Here is a 21,895-nt window from a genome sequence, read left to right on the forward strand (position 1 = left end):
CGTTCCCATTGACCACTGATTTCAATTTGTCAACATGCTTCTGGGAAATGACATTCACTGTACCACTGAACATGTATTTAAATAATGGACCATAACAAATGACCTCATTTAAATATGTTGCAAAAGTATCTTAAACATTTACTGCACTACATTATATATTCATATAATAGCTATTAGGACCCTAATTAAATTATAAGCATTGCTTAACAAAATGAGAGGCTAATAGTAAGCAAATATTTAAGAGACATAATACTGTGTCTACTGGGCCCATTATATTAAGTCTCCATTATCATGCAAATGTGAGCGCTGGTTACAACTGTATTCCTTTGTAGTGGTAAAGCGTTAATTTTAGCTCAAAGGATATGCCAGTATACTACAGGGAAAGTGATGAGAGAGAAAGAGAACGAGGGAGAGGGAGAGGAGGAGAACGTGCAGTAGTTTAAGTCCACTTCAGTCTGACCTGGTCTGTGAGTTTCCATGTTTATATTGCATGACGAGTCCGTCTGGGTTGGGACTTTCTCTGTGCAAGTTTGAGGTGTGCCTCTGCCACACACAACAGCCAAATGGACGGTAATACAGACATGGGATTTGACTGTGGCTTTAGCGGTGGGTGAAACGTAAACTCACAGGCGCCGCCTTCTCTTCTTGCCGAAGTGTCAGGCTGAACGACAGAAAGAGAGGGTGGCGGAGGGTAGAAGACAGGAACTCATGACAGGGCACCTTGGTTGTCCCAATACAATACTGCTTTAATGACGACAAAAGCAGTCTTCCCATCTACAGAAATCCGAAAATGTACAGCTCAGCTACGGATGAAGGGTAAAATGGACGTGATCACCAAGACTTACGCTACCGGTGGACATGTTGGACAGACAGACAGACACGCGCACACAATGCACACACACGCCCGACAACTGCGCCCAACAGGACTTCGCCACCATTGTGCTGACCATGCCGGCTACATCCCCTCACTGAATCAATGAACACGTGTACATGCGTACTCGCGCACGCACGCACGCACGCAAGGGGAGGCCCGTGACTTCCACAGAGAATAGGGTCATTGTCATGTCCTCGTGAGCATAAACACCATGAAAATGAACAACAGCGTTCGTGGTGGTAAAGAAAGAAAGCCATTCTACTTGGACTGGTGGCGTGTACAAAGGGGGGACATATCTCTCTCTCTACTGCCTAACAATAAAAGGGGGGGGGGCGGGTTAGTTCAGCACGTGTGATAGTGGAGATGCCTGTGTGTGTAACGTGTCTATGGATGTGTGTGGACAGTCGAAACAGAGGTGAGATTCATTCGTATTGTCAATTGTGGATTTCTGCTCCGTGGTCTGCGGGTGGGCAGGCGTCCCTTGTAGCGGGACACTGAGACTCACAGAAACTCTCTGGGAGATAAACCCGTCTGCCTCCCATCGCGATCCCACTGTTGGAGCTGTTTATCCCGTTTAAGGCTCACCCTTCAGAGGAAGAACTGCTCAAACGCTCCTTGTCACAATCCCTGTCCGCCCTAAACGGCTGACAAACGGCAGGATTTTGTACTGGAAGGGAGCGCCGCCGAGAGGTTGGCTTGCCTGGGGAACAATTTGCCCCCATTCACCGGTTTTAGAAGCACATCTTACAAATCTTCAGAAGAATAGCCCTGGTTTGCGCATCAAACACCAGGAGTTGTAAGCTTAACTTCACCTGCATTGTGGTTGAGAGGGCCCTGGGTAGGCACATACGGCCTATATGGTATTGTGCTACAATCAACGATGCACATGGCCAAGAACATACGGCTCCAAAACAAGGACATGACGACGCACCAGCCACGCAGACAATGTTCATATAACCATGGCCAAGGACACCCAAAGACTAGCCTGTCTGGCGAATCAGAGGCTTTGAAAATGCTTCAGACATCAAATGACTCATCACTCACACACCCCCCTCTCCCTGTCTGTATGGAGCCCCCACACCTCCAGTCACTTAAGGAGGGTTAACACAGGGCTTAATGAAATATTAAAAGGTGTCTGTACCTGCTGCTATTGTTGCCCCTTGGAATAAGATATAACCTATCTCTTGACAAGTTTTCATCCCCCTCTCCGTGGCGAGACGCTCGTCGAAAACCCCAAAAACAGTCACAAAGAGGAGAAGGGGGTAATGGATAATCTATTTCATATTCCAAAGGCGCCCGCTGCTCTGAGGGAAAGAGGGAGGGAAGGAAGGAAAGAGAGGGGGATGGATGGATAGGGAGACGTGGGAGATGAGGAGAGAGAGACGTAGGGAGGCATGTAGAGATACTGTATTAGAGGGATGGGGAAAAAAGGAGACTAGGATGGGCAGAGGAAACGGAGAGAATGAGAGAAAGAATGAGAGGAGAAGGAGAAAGCTGGCAGATGATACCAGGCGTCTGCCAAGCCATTAAATCACGACAGGCTTCCTGTTGAAATAACCCCCCCACCCCAAATAAATTGTCACCCCCCCCCCGCCCTCATTTCTAAAGTTGTTTAATGCAATTTCTTAATGAACATAATAGCCAGAAATAATAATGAAAGAAAATAATAACATCTAAACGGAGCCCAGGCAGAGTTGTCGCCGGCGCTCAATTATTTCCCTGTCAAGTGGGTCTGTTTTTAATGAGGCCCTGTGGGACTGATGGCTGTCAGTCAGCCCTGACTTTTTGACACCGTTACAACTTCAAATAGAGCCGCGTTCGCTGCCTGCCGCAGCCACGCTTGCACGGCGGAAGGGAGGCTGCAGCAGCGCTACAACTCAGCTCATCCTGACAGGCTGGGAGAGAGACTGAGGAAGAGACAGAGCGAGGAGTGGTGGTGTGTGTGTGTGGGGGGGGCGCACGCAGGCACACACATAGGTGAACAGCAGACAGATACATTCAATATTACGTTATTTTGCTCATATACACCGGCCTCCATGTATAGACTCTCACACAGACCTCCACACACACACACCAGTTTCTCCTTTTGATGGAAAAACCAATTGCACAGGTGCTTATCTGATGAGGTTTGTCAAACTGTCAGGGATTTCTCCTCCCTCCCTCCCTCAACCTCCTTATTTCCACTTCTGCTTCTTCTCCCCTTCGTTCGTTATTCCTCAACTTAATGATAACTCTCAAGGACTTAAACACACACAATATTGTGAGTTGGTAAAAAGAGCATGGAACATCATTGTCAGCTTGAAGACTTTCGGGTAAAAGGCTCTATGTAAAAGTACTGCATTATTATTGTCATCATTTCAACTCGACAAAAAGTAAAGAAAGAAGAAATACACTAATTTAGACAGAATAACAGAGCAATTTCACACCTATTAAAAATGGCTTAAGTCTGAATTCACACACAATCAAAGCAATCCATGTTTCAATTGGTCCTGGACTATACAATACTATACATGTCATGTGGGGCGGCAGGGTAGCCTAGTGGTTAGAGAGTTGGACTAGTAACCGGAAGGTTGCAAGTTCAAACCCCCGAGCTGACAAGGTACAAATCTGTTGTTCTGCCTCTGAACAGGCAGTTAACCCACTGTTCCGAGGCCGTCATTGAAATAAGAATTTGTTCTTGACTGACTTGCCTAGTTAAATAAAGGTTAAAAAAATATATATATATAATAAAAAATGTCATTCGCCGGCCAAAGACGATTGGTCACATAATCTTTAACGCTAAACCCCAAAATCTATCATCAATTCTAAAACAATGTTTATAAATAAATATAATTGCTGTTGAAACCCCCCCCTCTCCCCAAAAACATTTTTCTACAATAGTATGTACACCTGTTTGGAACAGTATGTTGCCTACTATTATCAATTCTCCATTAATGTCTTGTGTGTAAAAACAAAATGGAGTCTGGACACTATTAAGATCCCTTACAGTCAGATAACAGTGATAGGAGTCAGTAATGTGACGAGGGTGGATAAAAGGGGGGATTTTCCTTCCTTGAGCTAAAACAGAAGCAAACTTGTTCATGCATTTTCTATGGGTTGTATATATCTTCCATATCTAACATTCGGGCCCAACCGTGCCAACAAAGAAAAAGGTGACTCTGAAAACCACTTCTTATTTGAAGGCACTGTCCTTTGTGCTGTTCATAAAAGAGGATAGCTAGGAGCTACATGTCAGTAGGCTGGATACATTCATATAGTAGGCCCCCATGTTAATCTTGCACACAAAAGAGTTGAGTCGAGCGCTTAATAGACTAGATGTGTTGAAAGTTGGTCTGACAGAGGGAGAGAAAAGCTCCGCGTACACACACACACACACACACACACACACACACACACACACACACACACACACACACACACACACACACACACACACACACACACACACACACACACACACACACACACACACACACACACACACACACACACACACACACACACACACACACACACAGAAATGGGACCCTCAAACACCTTAGGTCAGACCATGGACATGGCAAATGAACAACAGTAGGAAGTTGTACATATTTGAACCCGTCTAGACTTTTTAAATCCCCTACAGGCCCTCTCTACCCAGGGAGAAGATAGATCTCCAACGCTAAACGCAGTCCAGTGACGACGACACCATGAATATTATCAATAGCAATAAAAGACACAGAGGGGGGCTGTCTCAGAGAGAAAGCGAGTGAGAGAGAGAGAGACCCCTGTCAGGGCCCAGAAAGAGTGATTCATGGGCACCATTTGTTCTAATTACTCCAGAGCAAACACTTTTGTCGCTATTAATCATGCGGGTGCGTGTTTTGTGTGTGTGTGTGTGACAGAGTGCGTGTGTGTGTGTGAGATCAGTGCCCTCGCACATTGAAATAGATGGCCAGAATGATGGTGAGGAGGATGGTGGCACCGAGGACGAAGACCAGGACTCGGTTCTGGATGATTCTGCAGCGAGAGAGAGAACGAAAGAGAGAGGTAGAGAGAGAGAGAGGTAGAGAGAGAGAGAGAGAGAGAGGTAGAGAGGTAGAGAGAGAGAGAGAGAGAGAGAGAGAGAGAGAGAGAGAGAGAGAGAGAGAGAGAGAAAGAAAAATAGGTAAAGACAGGGTTAGCCAGGGGTTACAGTAGCCTGTCTGAATCCACAGAGACATTTGAAACACGCCCAAACTTTTATGCATTTATGTGTAACAAAATGACCGGCCCTTAACTCCGAGGTTATCATGTTTAATGGGTACCATGAGGGCCTCATACAAGGGTATTTACTGTTCACAGTGTTCCTACTGTCAAGACTGCTGTCCAAAAGTGAACACACACACACACACACACACACACACACACACACACACACACACACACACACACACACACACACACACACACACACACACACACACACACACACACACACACACACACACACGCTAGCACAAATACGCATGCACACACACAATTGCTTGTTCCAGCATCTCCCAAACACAGACTCATAAACACACATCCAATCACACATACACAAAACTGCAGACAGGCTTTAAAAACATTATTTTCATAATAAAGTGGAAAATGTGGCTCACAAGTTTCCTGGAGGTAATAAAATCAGTGAATTACTGATGGAATGTGCCATAAAACGCCTCGCTCTTTTTGCACATTTCAATTTTCCCACTGTTGCCTAAGTAGACTTGACAAAAAATGTACTTTGAACAAAAATATTATACAAAGAGAGGGACTGAGGAGAATGAGACACAATTAATGTGTTAGTTTGCGTGTGTGTGTTCACATGTATCTATTGCTGTGTGTGTGTATCCATAGTCCCAGAAGTAGTCTCCAGTGCCTCTCCCCACACACTTCCCCACCCTCCGTCACTCCTGACAAATGACAGAATTATCACATTTGCTGACATGTGGAGGGGGAGTGGAAAGGGAATGGAGGGGGAGGTGGGCCAGTGTCCACTGCTCTAAGCAGGAGATGAATGGCCCATGCTCCAGCCATTCATCACTGGGGCTGTGGAGCTGCAACTCAGGCCTGCTCACTCACCCCCTACCTACCCCTTCCCCAGCCCCAGCATCTATCCTGTCCTGAGGATAGTAGCAGTGTGCTTTTAACTCCAGTTGTAGACCTGCTCTTGCCTCTAGCCTGTGTCCTGATCTTCTTTAGTCAGACACTTATCCCAGCCTGAGTTTCAGCTTCTTACACCTTCTTCTATGGCCGCCTCTTGTACATTCCCCTTTGCCCCCTGTCCACTCCCCTTTGCTCCCTGTCCACTCCCCTTTGCCCCCTGTACACTCCCCTTTGCCCCCTGTACACTCCCCTTTGCCCCCTGTACACTCCTTCGCCCCCTGTCCACTCCCCTTCGCACCCTGTCCACTTCCCTTCGCCCCCTGTCCACTCCCCTTCGCCCCCTGTCCACTCCCCTTCGCCCCCTGTCCACTCCCTTTGCCCCCTGTCCACTCCCCTTTGCCCCCTGTCCACTCCCCTTTGCCCCCTGTCCACTCCCCTTTGCCCCCTGTCCACTCCCCTTTGCCCCCTGTCCACTTCCCTTTGCCCCCTGTCCACTCCCCTTTGCCCCCTGTCCACCTTCCAGCTACACCCTCTAAACTCCTCCCCATGTCTCAGTCCTTGCTGTCTATACTCCTTTCCCAGCCTCCAGAATGATCCTCTTCCCCCCCTGTCCTACTCTCACAATCCCCCTCAGTTATGACTCCTATCTCCATCCCCTAGCCCACAGCCTGAACCTATGCTACCCGAGCTCCAGTCCCAGCCTGACATAGAGAGAGTCTCCAGGGGCCGAGCCATCAGCCTGGAAACAACTCGGCAGCCCTGAGAGCCCCAGCCTACACACCAAGACAACACTTGTCTCTACATGCACCGGCATGAGCCTTTACCTGTGCCTGTGTCTGTATAGAGTTTAAGTGTGTCGGAGCGTGTGCCGTGAGTGATTTTACGAGCACCTGCCTATGAGCAAAAGTGCGCAAGCATGTTTGTACAGTACACACTGGTTGCGTTTGTGCGCGCGCGCAGGCTACGCACGCAAGGGCGAGAAAAGACGTTCCGCAATGAGAGTGAAGTAAGCTCTGACATAACACTCCCCCAGACGCGCTGAGTATACCCATTCGCAATGTTTATCAGAGATCGATTTGAATAAATGGGCCTCGTCTCCGTGGCTCTGGCCTCTCCTGATAGGGTCCTGGCGCTGCAGCACTTGCATAATGCAGAGCCGATTGGGGGGGGGGGGGGCAAGGGAAACATTAATCAGCGCGTGTTTAGCTAGGCCACATCTCCCCCATGTCTCCCTTTAATTGCCATTCATTATTCAGCATGATTATTTACCCGCAAACGCCCCAACAGAGATGCTAGCGTGTTACTGTATGTGATGTGTTTTGGGGATCCTGCTGCAAGTTAATTTTACAGCTGTGGAGGAGGGGTTGAGATAAAGGGGGGGGGGGGGTTGTGGGAAATTAGTTTTGGGCTGGCGAAAACTTGGTTAGGGGGATAGGGAAGTACCACCTTAAAATAAGTTGTATTTAATAAGCTTAATAAACTATTTATAAGTAGTGTAGCTATCAGCCTATACTGCTGATAAATTCATCTTCTGGCTTTCATAACCATTCATTAACAAGGCATGTATTATAAAATGACTAAATTAGCATTTATTATCATTTAGAAAGCATTTATAAAGTATAATGGGGCATCCTATAGTTATTTATTTTATTTTTTAACACTACACAAAAAAAAAGATATATACTCTCCTTAAAAAACGAGACCCGTCATTTAGTGTTGGAAGCTACCTGTAGACTTCCAGCCATTGACTGACTTCCAGCCAGACTTCCAGTCATTGACTGACTTCCAGCCATTGACTGACTTCCAGCCAGACTTCCAGTCATTGACTGACTTCCAGCCATTGACTGACTTCCAGCCAGACTTCCAGTCATTGACTGACTTCCAGCCATTGACTGAATTCCAGCCATTGACTGACTTCCAGCCATTGACTGACTTCCAGCCATTGACTGACTTCCAGCCATTGACTGACTTCCAGCCATTGACTGACTTCCAGCCATTGACTGACTTCCAGCCAGACTTCCAGCCATTGACTGAATTCCAGCCATTGACTGACTTCCAGCCATTGACTGACTTCCAGCCATTGACTGACTTCCAGCCAGACTTCCAGTCATTGACTGACTTCCAGCCATTGACTGACTTCCAGCCAGACTTCCAGTCATTGACTGACTTCCAGCCATTGACTGAATTCCAGCCATTGACTGACTTCCAGCCATTGACTGACTTCCAGCCAGACTTCCAGTCATTGACTGACTTCCAGCCAGACTTCCAGTCATTGACTGACTTCCAGCCAGACTTCCAGTCATTGACTGACTTCCAGCCAGACTTCCAGTCATTGACTGACTTCCAGCCAGACTTCCAGTCATTGACTGACTTCCAGCCAAACTTCCAGTCATTGACTGACTTCCAGCCAGACTTCCAGTCATTGACTGACTTCCAGCCAGACTTCCAGTCATTGACTGACTTCCAGTCAGACTTCCAGTCATTGGGCTAACGCTAGTCAGCATTGGCTTGCGAAACTAACTTCCCTCAAACTGCATGCAGTTTACATAATTAATGGTGTCCACGAGGTCATCGGACTCCGGGTAAGTAGAAAAACGTCTCGATTGCGCGAATCTCACCGTATCCCCTTACCACTTAGCCTAGGGAAGAGTCGGTCCATTTCTCTCAAGCCCTATTTCTCCTCGTGTTTTTAGACTTCATATCCGCATTTACATAAGAACACAATATGCATATATTGCAATCCCTAACTGGGGGTGTCTAGTTCATTGGATATGGGAAATGCCTCCTTAATAACACCGGGAAAATGGATTGGAGAGAAGGAGAAGACCGAGGGCTGGTCTGTTTGATGCCAGACAGGTCATTTGAATGAATGAGTAAAATGCATGGGACGGGGGGAGCCCTCTCCTGCCTACAGTCATGTAGATGAATATACCGGTGGTTAGGGGCCTCTGAAAACACCCTCCGAGGGGGAGGAATAGGCCCCCAGGCTGCCAAACGGGGAGGAGGAAAGGAGAGTCCAGAGTGGAGGAGAGGAGCGAGGGATTAGAACGGAGTCATAATTCACTTAAGCCATGTTTCAATCCATTTACTAAACAGTGTCTGTGACACTTTAAAGAGCGTACGCCCTGCCCTCTGACAGCCAGTGAAATAAACCCTGGAACCCCCACAACAGAGCGAGAAGCTAGAGGTGTGAAAGGAGGAATATTCCGTTGGTTTGGCTAGTTATCCGACTGATGATCTCAGTAATCTACATGTGAGTCACTCAAAAAAAAAGCATCACCTATCTGTGTCATGTGTTCATTTGAATTGTTCACTACAGTCCATCATAAAGTGGATGAATGAAATCAAATCAGAGTTTATTTGTCACGTGCACCGAATACAACCGGTGTAGACTATACAGTGAAATGCTTACCTAACCAAAAGTGCGATTTTTAAGTAAAAAATAGGTATTAGGTGAACAATAGATAAGTAAAGAAATAAAAACAACAGTAAAAAGACTGTAAAAAATAACAGTAGTGAGGCTATATACAGGCACTGGTTAGTCAGGCTAATTGAGGTAGTATGTACATGTAAGTATGGTTAAAGTGACTATACATATATGATAAACAGAGAGTAGCAGCAGCGTAAAAGAGGGGTGGGTAATGTAAATCTTCTGGGGAGTCACTTGTTCAGGAGTCTTATGGCTTAGGGGGTAAAAGCTGTTAAGTAGCCTTTTGGTCACAGACTTGGTGCTCTGGTAATGCTTGCCATCCGGTAGCAGACAATTTTTAGGGCCTTCCTCTGACACCGCCTGGTGTAGAGGTCCTGGATGGCAGGGAGCTTAGCCCCAGTGATGTACTGGGCCGAACGCACTACCCTCAGTGCCTTGCGGTCGGAGGCCGAGCTCTTGCTGTACCAGGCAGTGATGCAACCGGTCAGGATGCCCTCGATGTTGCAGCTGTAGAACTTTTTGAGGATCTGAGGACCCATGTTAAATCTTTTTAGTTTCCCGAGGGGGAATAGGTGTTGTCGTGTCCTCTTCACGACTGTCTTGGTGTTTTTGGACCATGTTAGTTTTTTGGTGAAGTGGACGCCAAGGAACTTGAAGCTCTCAACCTGCTCTACTACAGTCCAGTCGATGAGAACGGGGGTGTACTTGGTCCTCCTTTTCCTGTAGTCCACAATCAAAACCCAGATCAGTCAGCGATAGCACTGTCCCCCTCAATATAATCCAATTGACCTAATTTGCAATGATACCTTTTGCTACAGAGTTGTCCATCTAACAGATATCTACAGTGCAAAGATGATATGTCACACAAAGAGATTCATTTCAGTCTACCAGCCACACACGATTACAAGCCTTATTTATTCAAATGAAGTCACATAATGCCATCGTAAAATTCCCCAAACATATCTTTGACCAGATAGTTTCAGTTTGAATAACATGGTTTATTCTACCTTATAGCAGATCCAGCTCTGAGACATCACATCTCCAGACAGGACAGAACTTATCAAACCGGATCCATCCTCTGTGTTTGACACTTGACATAAGAGAAAAGAATGGGAGGGGTGGAGAGGTGACTTGGGATAAGCCTTATACACCCCCCCGCCCGCGCACCTTCTCATGAGGCCCTTCTGTGATCCCCCAACATTCTCTCTCTCTCTCTCTCTCTCTCTCTCTCGCTCTTCTTTCTCCTCTCTCTCTTCTCTTTCTTCTCTCTCTCCAACAAGCAACCAAACAGTTCACTAAAGAGCAAAGCAGCTGTGGCACTGCCCAAAGACCGGTGATGCTGTACATGCATGCAAGTGAGGGAGAGAGGGGCAAGAGGAGGGAGAAGTATAAGAGAGATGGGGGGGGTAGGAGAATGAAAACGAGAGAGAAGCAGCAGAGAGCGCAGAAACCCTAGAAGAGTCCGTTTACCCGGAGAAGAAGGCTGGAAGAGAGCCTCCTCAGAGACAGATGAAAATAATGAGGACTTTTCTGTCAGGAAAGATTTACAAAATCTTACCCATGTTATTAAAATTTAAAATCTCTATTTTTTTTCTCTCTTTTCCTTCTCCCTTAGTGTATTTTCTTCACAGCACACCCTTATTACCAGTCCTAATGAGGCCAGGGATACACCTCTATGGTGTGAGAGTCAGTGAGACTGTGGGTGTGCGCGTGCGTGTGCCCTAAAGCCCCACACACACCCCCTCTCTGCTGGCTCTCTGAGGTGGACTTGTGGACATACAGACACACATTCAGACAGACAGACGGACACAGCACATCACTACTACCTTAGAAAACAAACTTAACACCCAGAGACCCCCCCCCCCTCCTTTCCACTACTAGGCCAATAAAACTAAAATCAATGTCTGTCTGACCAATTCTGGTTCTTTCTCTCTAAATCCTGGGAATATGCAGCATGGGACAGGAGTGGAGGAGAGGATAGAAAAGAAGGAAGGGAACAAGGGAGGGGAAAAGTGGGAGGGGTGCCGGAAGGCTCAATGTGTTCACAAATAGTGAGATTAATAGAAATGGTGCAGAAAGCTGGAAAGGGGGGGGCGAGCCCTGACTAACGCGTTTGCTTGTGATCGTGAACTAATACAAATAAATATTTTATTCTATTGCCCGTCTTCACACCCCTCCTCCTCACTCACACTCACGTCAAAGTACTCTGTTTAAATCGACCGATTCAATGGAAAGAGCTGTAAGAACTGGCCTTGTTTCAATCTAATGAATGAAACAGATCTAGTAAAAGGAGTCAAATCAGCGGCAACAGCGTACTGTACAAAATACACGTGTTAAGACGTAAATTGTGTGCGAAGACAAAAAAAAAAAGCAGTCATAAACATGAAACTATTTGAGATGCTGGGTTAACAGCTTGGACAATAGGCTGACCTGAAGTAGTGCAATGTCACCCCTCTATATGCATGTTCTGCCCACACACACACACACACACACACACACACACACACACACACACACACACACACACACACACACACACACACACACACACACACACACACACACACACACACACACACACACACACACACACACACACACACGGCTGAAAAAAATAGAGCTCTTTAATAGCATATTATTTACTTTAAAAAGTCCCCGACATCATGTAATTCCCGAAAGAAAAACAGTACTTATGCACACATACATACTATCACACTCTAGCCAGTACTGAATGCTGTATCTCAATAGGAACCTGAACGTTATTATACATACTATCACACTCTAGCCAGTACTGAATGCTGTATCTCAATAGGAACCTGAACGTTATTATACATACTATCACACTCTAGCCAGTACTGAATGCTGTATCTCAATAGGAACCTGAACGTTATTATACATACTATCACACTCTAGCCAGTACTGAATGCTGTATCTCAATAGGAACCTGAACGTTATTATACATACTATCACACTCTAGCCAGTACTGAATGCTGTATCTCAATAGGAACCTTAACGTTATTATACATACTATCACACTCTAGCCAGTACTGAATGCTGTATCTCAATAGGAACCTGAATGTGTTTATACATCATTTTCACAAGGGCTTATTAGTCAAATTCCAGTGTAATTACCCACTGGATCTCTTCATGAAAGTAGGGGGGGGGGTTACTAGTACATGCTCATATACAACACAATGAGGGCTCTCTTTTCCTTCCCACACGCGTCCTCCGACAGGCTTGTTCAATCTCTAGCTCTATTTGTTGTATTCTACATTCTGTGCCACGGTTGGGAGGGAGTCTGTCTCCGTTTGGAGTCCGTGGTCTGAGCGAGGCGCACAGCCGCTCCATGACGGAGCACCCTTTCTTTCTTTTTTTTACGAGAGCACCCTTTCTTTCTTTTTTTTACGAGCTTCGCACCGACGCATGAGAGCAGCACCGGGGCTCTACAAGTTAATCCATTTTTTATTTGGCGGCTAACAACCCAGCCAGCAGCCGAGGCTGGGACTTGGACCTCTACCTGGAAATGTGGGAGGAGGGAGATGGAAAGTGTGGTATGGAGGGAGGATGAGATGCAGAAAGGGAGAGAATGAGAGAGAGGAGTTGGGCACTGAGTGTGTGTGTGTGTGTGTGTGTGTGTGTGTGTGTGTGTGTGTGTGTGTGTGTGTGTGTAAAAGAGAGCCAGGCAAAGAAAGTGAGAGAGGAGAGCAAATGAGGGAAAAAAAAATAAGGGGAGAGAAAATACCTTGTTTGCAACTGTTTCTGGAATTTTCAATAACTTTTGCCTGTAGTGGTTTCAGGCAGCTGCAGCCTCCTGTCCCGGTGAAATGTACAGGTGGCTTTTTGAGGCTCTCTCTTATTTTTATAGGTACACAGATCACTTCCCTAGCTGGCAGCCTGACAGAAAAGTAGCTCTCTTTCCTTCCCTCCCTTTCTCTATAATCTCACTCCCCCTCACCCCATCCCCCCACTCCCTTTCCTCCCTTCATGTTCTCCTTTTCTGTTTTCGACTTACCTTCCTCTCTATTTTTTAGTTTAACCACTTTCTCCTTACCTCCACATGATCTCTCCCACCCTACTTACCTTTCGGTCCCCCTTTGTCTTTTCTTGCGTCCCTTATTCCACCCTTTCCCCTATTCTCTTTTCACTCCCCCTCCTTTTAATATGTGGATAATATGTGCATTGTGTGTCCTGCATACTTCACTTATCTCCCATAGGCATCTCGGAACAAACAAATAGCTGGAGAAAGGACAGAGGACATCTTTCGACTATGTCCACAATGGGGTTTCTTCTTCTAATATAGTGGCATTTAATTAGGTATTTTTCAGAAGAAGGCCCCCCCCAAAAAAATTGTTGAAGACTCCAGCCACAGACTGTTGTCTCTGCTACCGCACGGCAAGTCTGGAACCAACAGGACCCTGAACAGCTTCTACCGCCAAGCCATAAGACTAAACAAGACTGCTAAACAACTAATCAAATGGCTACCCTAAATACCCGGAATAACCGCATTCAACCTTTTTTGCACTAACTTACTAACTTTTATGCACATATGCTGCTGCTGTCCACCCACCCTGTTGTCTCGTCACTTTACCCCTACCATATGTACATAGCTACCTCCATTACTTCGTACCCCTTCACACCGACTCTGTACTGGTACTCCCTGTATTTAGCCATGTTCTTTTTTCACTCGTTATTCGCTGTGTATTTATTCCTCGTGTCACTATTTCAATGTTTTGCCTTATCGTTGACTCTGCATTGTTGGAAGAGGACTCGTAGGTAAGGATTTCACTGTTAGTCGACACCTGTTGTCCACGAAGCATGTGACAAATTAAATGGGATTTTGACCCCTACGATGCTCTAGTGTGCCTACACAGGATTCTTAGAGGAGCCTCGACTTCGAGGGCAAGGTTATATTGCGGTGCAAATGCCACACGACTGAGTATGTAGGCCATACATGGATGTTGCATGTAAAAAAATAACAAAAAAATAAGACTTCTATACCTTAATCTTTACAGTACAATGTATTATTACAAAAACATTCTGTATGCAAGGATACATGGGGTTGAATTAAGTGGTTGGAAAAGCAATAGGGTAGACTTAACCGTACTTGCTGTTCAAGCATTAACCCCTGACGGGTCCCACCGCTGCCCCCAACTGCTGTTGTGACTGATGCTATGTATTCTGGGAAGGTGGCTGGGCAGAGCGGGACATTGAGATGGGAATCCCTCCAGCCTGGAGGTTGATAGTGAATAGTACAGCGTTTATACAGCGCCCGATAAATTACTTTTCTCACCATTTCGTCTCGCTTGCTAAGATTTCCGAACACAAAACCTCTCGGCCGCATTCCACGGGAGGGCCAGCTGCGCATCGGATTAACAGGGCCTGCTGTAAGGGCGTGACATTAGCTATGGAGCCACAGGCCTCCAAAACTATGATGCACATACATTTTTATTGTTTGTTCAGTATTGAAATCTCATTAGGCCACATAAATCATCCTTATGGGCTGTCCATTCGCTTTCACTGAGACAGTGGGGACGAAAAGGAGAAGGGGGGGAGTTGAGCAGGGATGCGCTGAGCATTCTAGAGCAGACCCGGGGCAATGGTTTATGATGTCTGCATGCTGCGTTGCAGTCACACAATACCCGCCACAGACAGAGTGAAAAGAGAAAGATAGATGGGGTTTCAGTGGAGTCATTCACATGGCTGTCTCGTTAAAGACTTTAAGGAAAGTTACGACGTCAGCTCTATAGGTGCATGTTGTGCTGCTTTTCTACGTAGAAGTATTGGGTCCGACAATGGTAGTAGGAATACAGCCAGGATTGAAATTTGACACCAAATTCCTTTTTTCATGGAATTTGGCAACTTGAAGCCATTGGATCAGGAATAGATAAGAGATTTAAAAAGCTGTTTGGAATCGCAGCATTACAGAAAAGGATGGGGGGGAACAAACAGAAATGACAAACGATGTTTATGGAAGCGTCACCAAGAGTTTTTTGCCATGTTTGTTGTATCTTAAAACATTCAATAACTTGACATCATGGCACCACGTGACATTGTTTGCTGAAGTAAGCAGCCAGAGTCCTGTCTCTGCTCCAAACAATGCTTTAAAACTAATTACATCGTAAAATAGGGCTGTCTAGGATTCCACGGAGGAGAAGTAATGAGGAAACGTGTGTTTATGTCTGTGTCTTTTTAAAAATTAAATAGTTTGGAGACTCTTTTTGTGTTTGATTGCCGTTTCGAATAAAGTCTCCAAATATTTGCTTAAAACCCCCTGCGGCTTCATTCAGCATCCTGTGTCTCCAGATATGGGTAATGTTGACATAGTGATCTCAACCCCAAAACACACACACACACACACACACACACACACACACACACACACACACACACACACACACACACACACACACACACACACACACACACACACACACACACACACACACACACACACACACACACACACACACACACACACACACACGACAGAGTATTGCCTACTCAGTTAGGAAGTACACCTTTCTTCTGAAATGAAAGGCATTTCTTCTGTAAATAAATGTTTTCAGCAAAGTTTTTTTACAAAAGCTATTTTGGAATAAGTATAGTAATTAAACACAACGTGAGCATTTCACGTTTATTCTGACACGGAGTCACGTAGAGACCAAGGTCTCTTTTACAGATGAGCCATCAAATACCATTGCCCATTGTGTGTGCTTAACCACAAACAAACTCAAGCAGGACCTTGGTTGCACAAAGCGGAATAACTGAAAAATTATGGCAAGACTGAATCAACATTTTGCATTTCATTCATTTAGCATTATTCATATTAAGATACCTAGGTGGGACAACCACATATCTCAGTCATAGTAAGTCAAATTTTCCTCAAAGTAGCTATCAGAAAAGTCTGCGTTAGTAGGGAGGAGTGGCGAGTGCAATGGGATTATTTAAGATACTCTTTGAAGAGGTAGCGTTTCAGAAGTTTTTGGAAGATGGGCATGGACTCTGTCTGGGACAGCGATGGTGGCTTTGTGCCCATAGGCGATGTTGTTGCCGGTGATGTCTGGTGAGGACCTGCCTTAGAACAGGCCTACAAGCCCTCAGTCCAGCCTCTCTCAGCCTATTGCAGACAGTCTGAGCACTGATGGAGGGATTGTGCGTTCCTGCCCTTTTGGCCTGCCTTTGACATCGGGTGCTGTAGGTGTCCTGGAGGGCAGGTAGTTTGCGTTGGGCAGACCGCACCACCCTCTGGAGAGCCTTGCGGTTGCGGGCGGTGCAGTTGCCGTACCAGTGGGAGATACAGCCCGACAGGATGTTCTCAATTGTGCTTCTGTAAACGTGTGTGAGGGTTTAAGGTACCAAGCCAAATTTCTTTAGCCTCCTGAGGTTGAAGAGGCGCTGTTGCGCATTCTTCACCACACTGTCTGTGTGGGTGGACCATTTCAGCTTGTCAGTGATGTGTACGCAGAGGAACTTTCCACCTTCTCCACTGCAGTCCCATCGATGTGGACAAGGGGGTGTTCCCTCTACTGTTCCCTGAAGTCTATGATCATCTCCTTTGTTTTGTTGACGTTGAGTGAGAGGTTATTTTCCCGGCACCACACTCGCAGAGCCCTCACCTCCTTCCTTAAGCCTTAAGGTAGGGAGGGGCAGTTCCTCTCGCTGCTCCATAGGCAAGTACACCATGGAGAGGCAGGGCGACAGGTGTTTGGCGCACGCAAACCACTCGACAGAACACTCCTCTGTGGCACACAGCCTTAGCGACCTATGGAAACAATGGCTGTGACAGTTAGCAGCCTCGCACTTCAAAACTAGCGCTTAGGAAAAAACAAAGAACTCTTTCCTTCTACCTCAGGCCATTCACCTGGTTTGAATAGTCTGTCATACACTAGCAGTACAGCTACAGTTCTATGGACAGGCCAACACACAGGGTGATGGTGACTGACTGGAAACTAGCAAGAAAGAAACAGCCTCTGACTCATGTCTTGATTTCTAAAGTTTCATTGTTTGGGCCAGTCTGAACAGACTGTGTTTACAGGTTATAGTTGAGCCAGGTTATTTGGTGGTGTGGATAAAAATTTGCTCCAGCAAGAGAGCTCAGACGTCAAGCCCTCAGGCTTCAGGGCAGCAGGCCTGTCTTAGAGTTAACCCTGCGACCTCCGGGGTTATGGACACACTACGCTAGTGTGGCCGGGAGGCAGAAGCACAGGAGATGAACTGAGGTCCACCGTGTGTGTGTGTGTGTGTCAGTGTGTGAGAGTTTGTGTACGTGCATGTTCGCATTACGAGGGCGTAGTGGAAAAGTGGAAAACTACAGGAGTGCAACTGACGAGTCCGTGTGAAATAACCATCGGATTACACAAGAAGCCTCAACAGAATCTGGGTTTGTGATTCATCGGTTGTTGGATAACCACTTGTTTGGGCCTTGTGTTTCTTCTCAAAGCCGACCAGCTCCATTCTGTGGATAAACGGGCGGAAGCTCCAAGCTGGTTGGTCAGTCCAGTAAGAGGGGGAAAAAAATGATAATGTCATCTACCGTTTGACACTACAAGGGAGGTTTTAGTCAGTCTAAATAATCCATGCCGATGCATTAAATTTGCAGACCCACCTTCCTTCTCCAGTACAATCCCAGTCTCAGCTGTGAGAGAGGAGGAGGGCTAGTGGAGAGTGAGAGGGGGATAGTGGGGATGATGAGAGAGAGAGAGACACCTAAGATGTGAGCGAGTGGAGAAAAACAATGTCCTAGAGGAAGAGGAAAGAGAGAGCGAGAAAGAGGGGCCCAATCCAGCAAGAGAGAGGAGGGGAGAGAGAAAGAGAAAGTGAGAAAAAGGAGAGGTGAGGGGATAGGAGGGGAAGAAGCCCCGAGTGACACTGATTCCCTGATTCCCTCATGATTGACCCCCCCCACTCCGCAGTTAAAAAAATAACAATTTGAGGATGGGGCCAGCAGTGAGACGGGTTTGTTGCATTAACTGGGTTATTGACATGATGCTCTGGCTCCATTTGCTTAGTGCCCTGGAGGCTGGAATCCATAGACTCCGCTCCCAACTAATCAAGGCCCGCAGCCACACAGGGTCAGGCTGAAGAAAACGCAGAAAAAAATCTATAGGAAACTTTGCGATGGAACGACAGGGAGGAAAGCGGGAGAGAGGGAGAGTAGAGTTTCAGAAAGTCCTCTCTAAGCACAAATGAATTTACTACACTTTCCTACTTTCTTGCATTTATTGCCATCTCTGAATGTACGGAGTGGTGGAGTGAGCTTGAGAGACGCAGATTGCTAGTTCACCTCTCCATCCCTAACGAGTCAGGGTTGAAAGGTCAGGGGTTGTCAGGGCTGCTTGGGGACTCCCTCTACGAAACGGAAGTCAAGAGATGAAGTCCCAATAACAATCTGCTATGAGTTTAGTTCCAGCTGGAGACTTTCTTGTGGACACGTAACTCACACAGCATAATGCTCCGCCCACTCTTTACCCCTTCTCTCTCCTTAACAAACCCTCAAAACCTGTGAGCTAATAGTGAAAGAGATTTCTTTCCAAATGGGAAAAAAAGGTTGGGGGTGCAAAGTGACGCGGTGCACATCTTGAATGCGAGCGCAATTGATCAAAACCAGTAATAAATGGTAACGGTTATATTGGGCTCAATTTCTGAGAGTTGAAAGACATCTTTGGCAGTATTATATAAACTTCAAATATCTGGTGTCTAGTAGGCTACAGAAGTAGAGATAAGGACCTATTCTTTCTCTGAATCGCCCAAATCTTGAAGGATCCAAATGTCCCATCGATGCCTCTCCGTATACAGTATCGCACTCAGTGTAGACACGCGTGACATGTCCAAAACATCCCTTACACTCGGTCATCTACATACAGTAAGGCTTGACCCTGTCCTAGGCGTCGAGTCCCTTCTCAGACACTCTCCATTACCATCACCATACATTGAAAACATCATAGGCTAACCAAGGAACCAGAGTTACACAATGGAAAATTCATGGGGAACCATCATCCATTATTAATACTGAAGACTTCGATTTTTCACACACACAGAGAGAAAGTGCAAGAGAGGAGAGATAGTTTTCTACCAGGACACAACCCTGTTTGGGTTTGTCCCTTCGCACTGAAGGAGAGTAGGTTTATGCTATCAAAAGGGATTTTTCTTCACTTGTTGGTCTATTTATCCACAGTCGATTAGAGGTTGGGGAAGGGGGGCTGGGATAAGACAGATGACTGGCTGTAGGCTGAGAATTGTGGCTAAAACCTCAGACAGGCAGATCCAGGGAGAAGCAAATTAACTAAAGTAAAGCGTGGTTTTATTTTGAAGACAGAAAGATAGGTGTGGTGAAGATCTATTTCGAGTACACAAATTACATAGTAGCAAATAAGAGAAACCACACACACAATGCCAAACAAACATGCAGCCATGTCAATTATTTTCTTTACCTGGGAACACTATTAGATCTAGAAATCCATATATTACCAATTGGATAATTTTATAGTACATCTTCTTTGAATAACAAAGGCCGATTCTCCTTCGCTCCGCTAATAGATGTTAACTTGTGTCTTTGCTGCTAACCTCCAACGGCTAACGCCCACCCTCCAAAGGCTAACGCCCACCCTCCAAAGGCTAACGCCCACCCTCCAAAGGCTAACGCCCACCCTCCAAAGGCTAACTTCCACCCTCCAACGGCTAACGCTCACCCTCCAACGGCTAATGCCCACCCTCCAAAGGCTAACGCCCACCCTCCAAAGGCTAACGCCCACCCTCCAAAGGCTAACGCCGACCCTCCAACGGCTAACGACCACCCTCCAATGGCTAACGCCCAACTTCCTCAGTTAGGAGGAAGTGCAGATCAGCAGCCCCCCCCCGCCCCACCGCCATCGTGGCGTCCCTGATATTCTAGATATTCTTATAATTAGCCCTTATGAACCCCATAGGATGCTCCTGCCTTCATCCTCTATCTATCCCATTCTGGTTGCTGTGGAACAATGATGCTTGGATACATTAAAACACCTGCCCCGTGATCAAACGAACAAATACCTCCCGGGTCAGCGGAGGGCTACCCAACGTCAGTTAACAATGAAGCTTTTAAAACATCAGTCGTATGCAAAGCGGCTGGTACACAGGAGAGACAGGGGCAGCAGAGCAGAGCCAGAGAGCTCGAGCCTGGCCTTCTCGATCATTTACATTTTACATTGTAGCCATTTATTTTTACACTTTCATTTGTACTGGTCCCCCATGGGAATCGAACCCACAACCCCGGCGTTGCAGGCGCAAGGCTCGACCAACTGAGCCACACGGGAGCTATCAGAGCTATTTATCACACAACTATGTCAGTTGATCCCCCAAACAGCATGACTATGGCAATCAGCTACAACATAGGATTTACTGCAGGAGAGTTTACGTGCAAAGGCGGGCTTGTGTTAGTTATGTGGTCCAACACAGGCACACATCCACAACATACACCAGGAGTCAAGATTGCCATTGAACTGTGAACGTCTGTCCATACAAAAGCCCAGATCCTTGTTTGCTGACGAGCAGCAGACACATTTCAAACATGCGTAAAGGCCTAGAGTCGTATCTCCTCTTTACCTCCCTTTTGACAAAAACACAACAAACCAAAAATACCAAATGACCCAAATACCCAAAATTACACTTCAATTGGTTTGACAAACGTGCATTTTTTTGGAAATAGTGTGTGATTTCAGCCCGCAATTCGGCGTTTTCCAGCATGTGGGCATTCCGAGCTTGCTAGCTACCTATCCACCTGTTGTGTACTGGTGTCCTAGCTAGCACACGTTGTCCTTTCCGAACACCTGCCGAACACCTGCCCCTGCCTCGTGAACAGAACTGCAGTAAAGCAGTGCCCGACAGGCGGGTGCGAAGGAAACTGTCTACCTGGGTCCTAGCTAGGAAGCTATTGTTGTCACCCCCATCTCTTCTTCTTCTGGGTTACTATACTGAAGCGCCCACAATTACACCCTTCTCCTTTTTGGTGGAGAGCCTGTTTTTTAAAGCCAAGGGGGTGAGGTGGCGACGAAAAGGTTTTTTCTTCTCTTCTCCCCCCTGACTCTCAACTGCTTGGTTAACCAACTGACCTGCTGTCAAAGGAGCCTTTGTGAGTGCGCTCTGGCAGCGGGCCAATCAGATCCTCCGGCTTGTCTGTCTCCGGGTAGAAAATGGTGCCCCTGGTATGTGATCTGCGGCAAAATGCGCAGACAGGCTGACTGCAGACAGGAGCGGGCAGGCTCTGACTCTAGGCCTTCCAAAATATGCCAGGGGGGGGGGGGGGGGTGACCTGTTTTGGAACTCAGCCAAAGTGACACTGCACTATGGGGTTCTGTGGTTATTTCCCTACTTATTCTCTTATTCTTTATCACTCTTCCTTCCTCAGGGCCTGAGTGAGCTGCTTGCCAGGTAAAACAGGTGCACGGTGGAATAGGGACACCAACGTGATGTAATGACAAAGTCCCTGGTCTCATTACATACAGTATAAA

The 21,895-nt window shown here is 46.5% G+C and overlaps 1 protein-coding gene across 2 annotated transcripts in view; it reads right to left on the minus strand.

Moving 5' to 3' along the window:
* Positions 1 to 3,482: 3,482 nt before the first annotated feature.
* LOC124039976 (vesicle transport through interaction with t-SNAREs homolog 1A-like) overlaps positions 3,483 to 21,895 on the minus strand; it is a 178,691-nt gene continuing 160,278 nt past the window's right edge. For both annotated transcript variants that reach the window (XM_046356616.1, XM_046356615.1), the window contains one exon: positions 3,483 to 4,873. In XM_046356616.1, the coding sequence (XP_046212572.1) occupies positions 4,721 to 4,873 (153 nt within the window). In that variant the 3' untranslated portion in view covers positions 3,483 to 4,720. The remainder of the gene's footprint in view (positions 4,874 to 21,895) is intronic.

Source organism: Oncorhynchus gorbuscha, linkage group LG07, assembly GCF_021184085.1.
Source record: "Oncorhynchus gorbuscha isolate QuinsamMale2020 ecotype Even-year linkage group LG07, OgorEven_v1.0, whole genome shotgun sequence".
Lineage (NCBI taxonomy): Eukaryota > Metazoa > Chordata > Actinopteri > Salmoniformes > Salmonidae > Oncorhynchus > Oncorhynchus gorbuscha.